Source organism: Rattus norvegicus, chromosome 15 (assembly GCF_021556685.1).
Source record: "Rattus norvegicus strain SHRSP/BbbUtx chromosome 15, alternate assembly SHRSP_T2T, whole genome shotgun sequence".
Lineage (NCBI taxonomy): Eukaryota > Metazoa > Chordata > Mammalia > Rodentia > Muridae > Rattus > Rattus norvegicus.
In genome coordinates, this window is record NC_141548.1 from 41,659,358 (window position 1) to 41,671,555 (window position 12,198).

Sequence of the window (12,198 nt, forward strand, 5' to 3'; positions counted from 1 at the left end):
TCTGGAATGTTTGTGGGAACAAGAACAGACTCAGGGAGACCAGTTGTGGGGAGGCTCATTCTAAAAGTCCAGGCAAGAAAGACGGAGAAGAAGTGTCAGATTCCCCAAGTGTGAATGCTCAGAGAGAACCTCACAGGGTGGGTGTTCAACTCTGCAGGCCGACAGCCAGTGTTCACAGAGATGACCAGAGGCTGAGGTGGGATAGCCAAACTAAAAGGCACTAATATATAAACATGAGTGTTAGATCATTATTTTATGGGTGAGGTTGGAGAGATATCATTTTTCCATTACTTAAAAAAAACCCCAAGCTTTGGATTTTAACAATTTGGTGTTCAAATTCTACACTTACAATGTCCTGACTGTTTGACATGAGAAAGTCATAGGGTACACGTCTCAGTCTGGTCATCTTAAAACCAGCCCATGACTCTAGTAGCCTTGTAGGGAAGAGTTAATGAAGTTAATTAAGTCTATTGCCTCACTTAGGATCTGGGAGTATCATCATCATCATCATCATCATCACTATCATTATCATCACCACCACCATTATCAACATCACCCCCAGCATCATCATGATGAATCTATTAGGAAATAACGTATGACATGCATACATTCATAGTCCAAAAGGAGCTTATTGCTTATGAAAGATGGTGTTCATGGGACACTGTTCAACCTAGAATGATTTCCTGGGAATGTACTTTGAGAAGTTACAAAGGAAGTGGCTTCCACATTTGCCTGGTGGAACAGAGTTCTATCTAGTGACCATGGAGTGCCCTGTTTCTTTTTTTTTGGTTCTTTTTTTCGGAGCTGGGAACCGAACCCAGGGCCTTGCGCTTTCTAGGCAAGCGCTCTACCACTGAGCTAAATCCCCAACCCCGAGTGCCCTGTTTCTAAAGATAGATCTGGCTTGGCCCCGAGTGGAACTGGCCTTATTTACATATATATCTTTCCAAGAAGGATGGTAGGTCTTGCTGGTAGGGGTGCTGGCTGGGACTGTAGGTTGTGATTGGTGGAGTGCTGACTAGCCCTCTGCACATCTGGGGTCAGGGGATCCCTGGATGGTAGCATTTACTAGGGTCTGCTGTATGTTTCCGTGTGGTAATTTTAAGCCTTGGACATAAGAGCCACCATTTAAAATTTCTGTAGCTATGCTGACCCTGACTCAGTGGGGAGACACAGCCCCTGGCTTCAGGGTTGGTCCTTTGGCTCACCAGCTGTGACGTTGGCTGAGTCACTCTCATCTGGACCTACCCATGATGCTCGATTCCTCCACCTCAGGAGGAATGCCCCAAGAGGAGATGGGTTTGGAGCTCTCTTACCTCTGTCACCTGGGTGGGGTGAGAAAGGGATAAGTGAGGGGTGCTTGGGGACTTAGGGGGGGGCTTGTCTTTTTCTGGACCATTCCCGGAAAGACACTAAGCTTTTTTAAAATGTAGGAAAATGAAGGAATTTTGATAGACGAAGTGAGATTTCCAGGGAAGAAATTCAGTGAAGAAGAAAAACAAACAAGGACTAGCTGAGTAGACGGTGGGTACTCGCAAAGACTCTTCGATGGCAGAAGAGATAATGCAAAGAGAGGTGGCCAGTGTCCTTGACCTGCAGAGGGACTAATGGTCAGTTAAGTGTGTGTCTTGGCTTTGGGCTTCTCAGAGTGTCAACCTGTTAGTGTGCAAATGCCAGACCCATGAGCCAGGGCTGGAGTATCAGTGTAGCCGGGACCGCATTGGTCTTTGCTTCAGCCTTACTTTCCTCGTTGGTGAAACAAGGGCCAGCAAACCCAGAATGAAAGACGACCATCAAGACTGTAAGCAGGAGGAGGAGCAAGGGAAGCGAGCTATGGGGCACGACAGAGGACAGAGCCTGCCTAAAGCCATAAAACCAGAAAGGCTCAGGGGCCGCCCTCAGTCATCTGCAGCCCACAGTTGATCACCCGAGAGAGATCTCATGGCTGTAGTCAGGATGGGAAGTAAGGATATTTATCACAAGGGCAAAGGGCAAGAAACAAGTGAGACACTGATAGGCCAGGATATGGGGTCCAGGGAACCCTCTGTGAGCTACTGTGTCCTGATCATGACTCCATGTTAGCAGAAGGAACTGGAGAAAGAGGAGAAAAATGGAATGGAGGGGGTGGGTCCCTTCTCTAACCATGGTCCTTGCCCTGCCACCAATACTGCTTCAGCTTATCTCAGAGTGCTTTTCTAGTATGTGATTCCATGTGGGCTCAGGGTGAGACACTCAGCATTGAGCCGAGGAGGGAAGCTGGTGGTGACCAGGAGCTCTGCAGTTTGCCCCTCTCACCCACTCAGAAGTTCCAACTGGCCATCCCTAGGTGTTCCCAGGGCTGTAGATGAGTCCCCATGCTAGTGACCACAAGCCAAAGCCAAGCAGGGGCAAGATAAAAGTGGAGAGAGACTCATGACTGCAGCAGGTAGAGGGGCATGGAGCATGTGCAAAGCCAGAGGGAGGCACAGGATTTTATTTACAGAGTCTATACACATCTGTTAGGGAACACATTAAAGCAATGGTTCTTACTCTTCCTAATGTTTCAAGACTCTAACACAGTTAGTTCCTCATGCTGTAGTTGACCCCCCATCATAAAATCACTTTTGTTGCTACTGCATAGTTGTAATTTTGCTACTATTATGAGTCATGATGTAAATATCAGATATGCAGTGTGTGTATGTTATATTACCCCCGTGAAAGGGTCAGTCGACTCCACACACACAAGGGGTTGTGACCCATAGGTTGAGAGCCACTGCATTAAAGGGTGGGCACATTCTTGGGCATTCTCTGTTAGGGAGCACATTCTTGAGCTTGCTTAAAATCTTATTTCAAGGAAAAAGATGGCAGACTTTTTCTCTCTTTTCTTTTTCTTTTTTTGCATGCTTAGTTCAAAGTCGGTGAGTACACATTGGAAAGTGGCAAATAGGAATGTTTGAGACATGTGTACAGCTTATGTCCTAAGTTGGTGTTCAGGAGCCCTCCCTGGGCATGCCTAAGTTTCAGCATAGAAACGACCAACAGGAATGCCATTAAGGATTCTATTTTCCCACAAAGAATTTTAGCTGGATTTTAAAAAAGAGGGTGGAGAAGGTATTTTAAAGGTCTCTTAACATAAGAGTTTATTTCCAAAGGTTCCTTCCTCACTGAGTGCTGACAGACACTACAGGAACCTTCCTTCTACCTTATACCATGTTCTTCCTCTAAGGACTTCTCCTGTGTTTCGGGTACCCTTTCCAGAGGTGCACTGGGTCCCCACCCACTAACTGATTGTCCCATAGTGGACATCAGTCCTGCTTTTCATCTGCCCGTCAGAACTCAGCTTCCCCAGATGTCTCAGCACACTGCCGCTGCCAGTCATCTCCCTGCACCCCTCTTCTTTCAGACCACCTGTCCCATCTGGATGTCAGTCTGTCCTTCCCCAGACACCTTCTTCTCTCAGCTGCTCTCAAGAAGCTCTGGTGGTCCTAAGAACAGCAAGCTGGGTCTTCCCCAATGGTTGTCCTCATGTGTCACTTACTGCACTGTAGGACTGGTTGTGACAAGTATGGAACCCTGATGTCAGTACCCAAGGGCCTTCTCTCTAAGTCTTTGCTGGGGCAATTACCCCTCCCCAGCTGCATTTCAGCCAGTTCCAGGTGGGAGCCACAAGCTCACTTCCTGCTCTGTGTCAGGGTAGTGAGTGAACCATGAAGCTCACTGTGGGGAACTTGTCATAGCTAAACATGAAGCATTTAACAGTCTCCAGCCTCAGGCATGCACCAAGTGGCCAGGCTCTCTGAGTGACAAGAAACCTCTGATGTTCCCAGGTCTAGTGAGGCAGTTTCCTGGGGCCTCCCAACCCTTCTGTAAACTTTTGTTGCCCAAGGGAACATGTTGACCTTCGGGTTGACCTCAGGAATGGAAATCTCCCTGGGGAGCCACTGCAGAGTGATGACCCTACGATTCTTGCAGGTAATAGAGCCCATTGTAGCCTCAGATTAATCTCCTGAACAGACAGTGGCTACAGAGGATTCTGTGAAGGTTACTGCTTTCTTTGTAGTCTGGGTATTCATCTCCTGAAGAAGCTGAAGGGACTTCAAGAGCCTCCCATGGGTTCCTACAGAGCCCACATTGTCTTCCACTCCATCAAGTTCCAAATCTTCCAGTCTACTTTTCCACCACTCACTGAACCCCTGATCAGACCAGCAGTGTCTAGGAGCGTTAGTGCATGGGTCACTTTCAAGATCCAATCCTGTGTTTAGTCTCCTGCTAGATAAATGATTTGGAACATTTTCTTAAATTTCTTTCTTTTATTTTTTTTTAAAAAAGATGTAAGGAGCTGAAGAGGTGGTTCAGTGGTTAAAGCACTTGCTACTCTTGGAGGTGACCAGGGTCGGGTTCCCAACACCCGTACTGAATTGTTGATGACTACCTGTAACTGCATTCCAGGGCTTCTCCTGCCCTCTTCTGGCCACTCCCATTATCTGTACACACATGGTGCACATGCAGACACACACACACACACACACACACACACACACACACACTCTCTCTCTCTCTCTCTCTCTCTCTCTCTCTCTCTCAAATAAATGAAAAATAACTTTTGAAAAATGAGGTGAGTAGAAAACTACACTAGTTTCCCAGGGTTACCATCCCAGAGTGCCACAGGCTGGACAGCCTCCACAGCAAAAATGGCCTCCTCACAGTTTGAGAGACAGGAGTTCTGAATCAAGATGCCAATGGGTGGCTTCTCCTGACGACCATCTCTCTCCTTAGAATTCAGGTGGTCCCTTTGCGGGATCCTCATGTGATCCTTCTCTATGTTTGTGTGTTCCTCCCTTCTGCCCTGGTTTGTCTTCTCCATCTGTATCTCCTCCAACATCTGGCTTGCCGTCAAACAGTTGAAGTAACAGTTCCATGGGTTGGAGAGTCCACCAGCTTTACCCAAAGAAAAGATGCGGTGTAGCCTGCCAAATCCTCCATCAATTAACAACAATATGTCCAGCATTACAACTGAGTTTAATGAGTTCTACAGGTTGAAGACAGGTCTTGTCTGATACCTGTACCATGGGCTCTTGAGCCCATGGAGGATAAAGGTCACTGTCTGGTGAACTTTCAGAGAGAAAACTATTTCCTGCCTGGAGTCTTATGAGCCTGGCTTTTCTCAGCTCTTCTATGTAATGGAATAAGGCCTTTGGCCTCCACCAGTTTTGATAAAGGCTAAAGCCTTGGGTAGAGCTGGAAAACTTTTGGTGATGTGCTCAACTACTAAGTGGTGGGAATGAGGGTTTGGACATCTCCAGACTGCCCTCTTTTCTCTACAATTCTTATTCTGTATGGGTAAAAGGTCATTTTTACACCCCATACCTGCCTGACAGTCCCATTCCCAGGTTCCAGCCAGATGTATGCCTTTTGACCTAGAGGCCTATTTGTACTTCCAAAGACAAAGCAGGTCATTCTAGGGCCCAAGGAGCCAATAGCTAAAAAGTAGAACAGGTTCCTCCATTGAAGCAGGCCAATGGCCTTCATTACAAATGACCTTGAGAACTTAACAAAAACAAAGCCAGCTGTCAGAAGAACAACATGGAGACAGAGTCAGCAAGCAGTACCAGGTAGCGGGGAGAATGCCACCCTATTTTTGCATGGTCACTGGTCCTTGGGATAATCTGGGGCAGGGCTCTAAACTCCTGCAGCTTTGTAGCGAGAGGGTTAAGGAGTGTGTATGAGGAACTCCCTTCTATAAGCCATGTCGCGATTCCAGACTTTACTGTCAGAAATGACTGTGGTTGTGAGTTGAGACCAGGGCTGCCTGTCATCGTTCAGCACTCCCCACAGCTCTGCTTCTTCATCATCCCATATGACCATTTCCCGAGCCTTCTTTATAAGCCAGTGAGGATGCTGTGCAATGTTTGAAGACCGTCTGCACCATGCTCTTCAGAGAACACCCAGAATCCTCCTCCAAGAGCTAGGCTATGTCTGGTCACAGAGACAGCAGCTTTTGGTGCCACAAGGGGTGAGACAAGAGCAGAGCCCCAGAACCACAGCAGTAGGTGGGGAGGAGGCACGGGCAATGGGGAGCCAGGGGGGTGGAGTGTGGAATATGCCTGTTGCTGAAGATTGGTGTACACGGAAAGTCCTGTACTCAGAACCGAGATGATGTTGCCACACTCAGAATGGTAAAGTTAAAACCGAGAAGGCCAAAGGCTATCCTGCTCCGACACCCCAACTCCATTCAAAGTCATACTTAGAATTAAGCAAATTGAGGCTGTGTTCTGGTCAAGGCTGAGCTGGTTTTCCATTCCCTATCAGGTCAGCATTCATGCTCTTCTGAGTGGAAAATAATAGGGGCTGTAGTTCTCACGCTGTTGAAAGGAACACGAAACCAGGCCTTCCTCCTACCTAGATTTCATAAACACTCCCTTTGACAGTCAGGTCTTGACAATTCCCAGCAGGTGCTTAAATGTTGGCATCAAGAAACGAGTTCAGTGCTAATGTATTCCTTTACTCAGGACTTGGGTGAGGTGGAAGCAGGCAGATCTCTGTGAGTTTGAGGCCAGTCTGGTCTACAAAACGAGTTCAAGGACAGTCAGGGCTGTTACACAGAGGAAACGAGTTCAAGGACAGCCAGGGCTGTTACACAGAGGAAACGAGTTCAAGGACAGCCAGGGCTGTTACACAGAGGAAACCATGTCTTGAAAAACAAACACGCAAACAATAAATAAATGAACTCAGGGTCTAGGAAGATGGTTCAGTCAATAAAGTATTTATCACGAAAGCATTACGACTTTGATTTGATCCTCAGCTCCACATAAAAAGCCAGAGTTGCTCTAGAGACAAGTGGATCCTTAGCTAGCCAGCCAGACTAGCCTTCTTGGTAATTCCGGATCCCAGTGAGAGACCCTGTTTCTCAAAACATAAAGTGTACTGCTCTTCAGTAATGTGACCCAAAGCTGACCTCTGATCTCTACATGCTCATGCCCATGCACATCTACACACAGAGACATGAATACACACACCACATATCTGCGGGCACACAAACAAAAGGAAATGAGTTCAGCTCTTAGAACTCTAGAGATTGAGTGAGGCAGGATGATTCAGAGTCCCAGGCTAACCGGAGCTACAGTAGTGAGTTTGAGACCAGCCTACATCTATTTAGAAACACCTCAATCCAAGGTAAGAAGAAAGAAGGGAGACAGGGAAGGCAGCCAGGCTAGTCAGGTAGCAGTAGAGCCACAGGATGTTGGGAAGTTCCTTGGAGTGTCCCAGGGGACTAAGTCTGGTAGAAGCTTCAATGGTAAGACTTCCTGCTCCCTGCCCTCTGGAAATCCACAGCCAAGTCAAGTGCCTCCTATGAGGACCTGCTTTTTCTACTCCAGCCTAACAGCCAGAACACAACCCTGCTCTGAAGGCTTGGTCCACAAACCATGTGTGCATGTGTGCTCCCTAGCATGCAGACAAATGCCCTGTGTGTAGGATAAGCAGGCAGGGTGCGCAAGCATCCATTCTAGAACTTTCTGGAGAAGTTGAAGGAAAATCCACCATCACTGCTCTCAAGATCTTATTTTGATTGGTTTCCATGGAGAAAATGGGTTCATGCCTTATGGCTCCTGTTCATACTTTGAATCTTTATTGATATGACAATAGCAGTACATGCTCTTGGTGGCAGCCAAGTATCCAGATGTTCAGTGCTCTCTGTGTTGCCTACATGCTGGGGTTGCTATGGCACCTGCCATAATCTTTTACAGTATGAGACCAAGAGAGGAGGTGGGAAGGGAGACTTGTCAGATGGGCAGGATCTGAATTCTGGGGCCAGAAAGCAGAGGGACTTTGGTTCCTCTTTGAAGCTTGGGTTGTTGTGAGGTGGTGTGCTGGACCCAAGACATCTTTCTTAGAACCTTGAGTGCCTGGATATGACCTTAATGCTGGCAGGTAGCATAGTGCCGAGTTTATCTTGAAAGACAGAAATAGTGTCATGCTTTGAGAACAGTTTGTTAAGGAGACTGTCAATGAGAGGACAGCCAGTCCTCCAGGTCTGAGTTTTAGGAAGGACCACACAATGGCGTGCTGAATGCTAACTCAGGCTATGCACGAGGAATTCAGGGGTGATGGGAGGATCCTGTGTAAGAGGACATTGTTAGACAGTGCTTGGTGAGTGACTGTTTGTTTGTGGGTGGATACATCAATGACCATAACCATCAGCCATCATTACCTTTTCATCTGATTCGTCCACAAATATCAATTTAGCAGAGTTAGAGAGAAAACTGCTCTGAGAAAATCGAGTGCCTTCAGGGGTCAGAGGCATCCAAGCTCACAGAATCTGTGAGTATTGGAGGATTTGCTGGAGATGAACCACAGAGGCCCTGGAACACATCACAAAACCCATGAGGGGAAGGAGTACTCCCAAAGCAGGAGGTAGCTGCTAGCCTGGGAGGGAAACCAGAAAAAGAAGCACAGCCCAGCAAGGAAAGACCACAGAGGACTTGGGTAAGGGCTACTGAGAAAGCAAGTGCATGGCGAAGGTCAACAGAGTGACACAGGAGACCAGCTATGGGGGACAACACCCCAAGATGGGTTTAGGTGGCAGATTAAGGGAAAGGCCGAGTGGGAGACCAGGTTTGGGACCTTGAGTGAGCCACCCAGCATTTTCCCAGAAAAAAAAAAGGGTTGTGGGAGGAGCTTGAGCTAGGGCAACTGTCAGTGGTTTCCACAAACCCAAGATCACTTCTGTAGGTTCTTGTGACTTCTGAGCATCCACAGGCAGTAAGGACCCCCTTTAGGTGGAGAGTGACTAGGCCTGCTCACTGCAGATGTCGCCCTCATTCTCCAACTCCAGGTCAAACAGGGCCTCTCCACTCTACAGTCCTGAGCCTCAAGACTCTCAAATTGCCAATAGGGTTGTTAAAACAGATTTCAGGCACCCACGGCTGTCAGTGTAGAAAGCAGCTGGGACTCAGGTCCAGTGCCTGATTTTGTGTTTATTTCTCCCTCCTCCTTAGATTGCAGTGTGTGTGGGCGTCTCCTCAGCCAGCAGTCCGGCTGTGCCCATAGTAGATATCCGAGGTTTTAACTGTGTGGGTTTGTGTCTTTTTGGCAGGTGTCTCCTCTGTGACTTCCCTGATGTCCCTGGCTTGGGTGCTAGCTTCCTATCACAAGCTGCTGCGGGACTCCAGGGACGACAAGAAGAGCATGAGTTACAGAGGGGCCCTCATCCACCTCTTCTGGCGCCTCTTCACCATCTCATCCCGAGTTATCTCTTTCGCCCTCTTTGCTTCCATCTTCCAGCTGTATTTCGGGATCTTCGTGGTGGTGCACTGGTGCGCCATGGCCTTCTGGATCATCCATGGTGGGACAGACTTCTGCATGTCCAAGTGGGAGGAGATCCTCTTCAACATGGTGGTAGGGATCGTGTACATTTTCTGCTGGTTTAACGTCAAGGAAGGGCGGACTCGATATCGAATGTTCGCATACTATACGATAGTCTTGACCGAGAATGCTGCCTTGACGTTCCTTTGGTATTTTTACAGAAATCCGGAGAGCACTGACTCCTATGCCGTGCCAGCACTGTGTTGTGTCTTCGTTAGCTTTGTGGCTGGGATTACGCTCATGCTCTTATACTATGGCGTGTTGCATCCCATGGGGCCGCGGGCTAAGGTCTTTGCCAGCTCCTGTTGTGCCGAGCTGCTCTGGGGCATCCCTTTGCCCCCTGATGTTGAGCCTATGGCACCTCAGACCCCTGGGTACCGGGGGACCCAGGTCACGCCCACCAGAGCCGTGACGGAACAGCAGGAGGACCTCACGGCTGATACTTGCCTGCCCGTATTCCAAGTGAGACCCATGGGGCCCTCTACCCCCTCAGGGCGTCCTTACCACCCAGAAGGGCCCCTGATTAAGATTGACATGCCAAGAAAGCGGTACCCGGCCTGGGATGCGCACTTTGTAGACAGGAGGCTGCGGAGGACTATTAACATCCTGCAGTACGTCACCCCCACCGCAGTGGGCATTCGCTACCGAGATGGGCCTCTGCTCTATGAGCTGCTGCAGTATGAGTCTTCACTCTAGAACACCTTTATCCAGATTGAGAAGGGGACCTTAAGTTTGGTTGCGGTCAACGCCGCCTGCAAGAAATATAACCCTCCCTTCCCCAATACACAGAACCACCACCACCACCGCCACACCAACAACACCAACACTACAAAAAGATCAATAAGTCACATCCCCTTCAGATAAGCTTTCTTTCCAGTCACTATATGTATACAAAGATATTCTCTATGTTTTATAAGTAAAAACAAAAAGAAAATCTTTCTTTTGTTTTTTACACATAAGAAACAGTATTGAAAAAAATTAAATAATCCCACACTACAGTTCCTAGGATGGAGAAGGAAAGCTAATCTCCTCTCCAAAACAAACAAACAAACAAACAAACAAACAAACAAAAGTTTTCTACTTTACACCAAGTGTAGATCATTTATGGGATTGGTGCTGATTGAGAGAACAAAACAAAACAAAACAAAACAAACAAAACCTTCAACTGCCTTATGCCCTTAGGTGCTGAGTTTCTTTAGGTACTGTCACGTTTCCTCACAGAAAACTCTCTGGTAACTTTTGTACTAGAGAGAAAAAAAATTAAATAATCAAATGAAACAAAAATCTACCAACAAAGCAAATAAACTAAAACCAAAACAATCCTTCCTATCTGATGATTTGTATCGAAAACCAAGCAAACAAACAAATTGACCAAAAGCAAAGGCATAGAAGCCCCTCTCTCTGTTCAGTTTCTCCTGCCCCCTCCCCATTTTACAAAGCCTTCTGGAAGCTAAAGGGCTACTTGGATCTCCACTGGCCAGAAAAGCTCCGTGAAGGCTGGCTATGTGCCATTTTAACATTTGCCTAGCAACAACTGCATTGTTTTCCCGTGCAGAAAAATAAATAAAAATAAAAAATAAACCCAAAACACAAAGAGAATGAAACTCCCAAACACCCAATTTGATAAATTCTAAAAGCAGATCAAAGGAGATGTTCATAAACGCCATCAAAGAGAATCAGCAATGATTAAACTCAGCATGGTAGCAAAAGGGACCACATCAGTTTAAAGGCACAATACTGCAATGATCTCTTCTGTCACTTTAAGGCTGAGAAGGGTGCGTGCATGTGTATGAGTGTGTGTCACGTGTGACAGTGTGTAAGGCCTCTTCTCTTTTCATTTGGTGGGAAGCCTTAAATTGATCTGGAAAGAATTTTTCATTTTTCATCTGTGCTTAAAAAAATAACATAAAGAGGAACACTAGAATATCTATCTATCTATAAAAAAGTCAAACCATATTAACCGACCCATTTCACAGACTGGTGCTTCTGTCAATGTGGTTGGCTGATACTCATTCAGCCTGGTGCATTTGGGGTGTATGGACAGTGTGTGTGTGTGTGTGTGTGTGTGTGTGTGTGTGTGTGTGTGTGTGTGTGAACACCTGCTGTAAGGTCTTGCCAGAAATACACAGAACTGAAGTGAGGTAAATGCTGTGCTGTGGTAGCTGGGAGACGAAGCAAGAAGGCTGGGTGGGAAGGTTGGGTAGGTGGCATCTGTGTGTGGCCATCTTCCTGGAGAGCAAGTCCCCATCCCGGCAGAGGCTGATCACCCAGGCCCTGTGGCTTTGGTGAGGATCAGAGTTTTTTTTCTCACTATACCAAGGTGAATTTCTGGAGGTGTCACAGGTATGCCTGACCATTTGTAAAACTTTTTAATTTGTTTTTGGAAGGTACTGTTTCTTTAAAGAGTATTTCTGTTTTAGGGTATTATTTCGATACCATTTTATCTCTACTTGGGCACAAAAAAAAAAAAAAAGAAAAAAGAAAAAAAGAAAAAAAGAAAAAAGAAAAAGAAATTTAATCATAAAAAGAAAAATATCTCCACAAAAGATATATATGTGTAAATATATATATATATCTATATATATACATACACAGTATTTTTAAGTACATACTGTTAGTCTTTGTTGTCTGTGGTTGAAATTGGTTTTTAATTCTGGATTAACTGTTCAGGGTGCAAGACCTCACACTGAGCTATTCTTAAGAGAAGTTCAAAAACTGAGGAAATTTTTTCTGTTTGTGATTGAGGGATTTTTAAATTTTATTTTAAATAACTGTTAAAAAGACAAAACTCAGTCCCTCTTTGTTACCCCTTTATAGTTTACCTGAATCTTCTCTTTCTTTTCTTAAATCTTTAAA

The 12,198-nt window shown here is 46.3% G+C and overlaps 1 protein-coding gene across 1 annotated transcript in view; it reads left to right on the plus strand.

The window, feature by feature from the left end:
• The window catches only part of Xkr6 (XK related 6), a 202,512-nt gene extending 191,600 nt beyond the window's left edge, over window positions 1-10,912 (plus strand). The window contains 1 exon segment of the mRNA NM_001012042.1: window positions 9,074-10,912. Within this exon segment, the coding sequence (NP_001012042.1) occupies window positions 9,074-10,038 (965 nt within the window). The 3' untranslated portion in view covers window positions 10,039-10,912.
• Window positions 10,913-12,198: the final 1,286 nt, after the last annotated feature.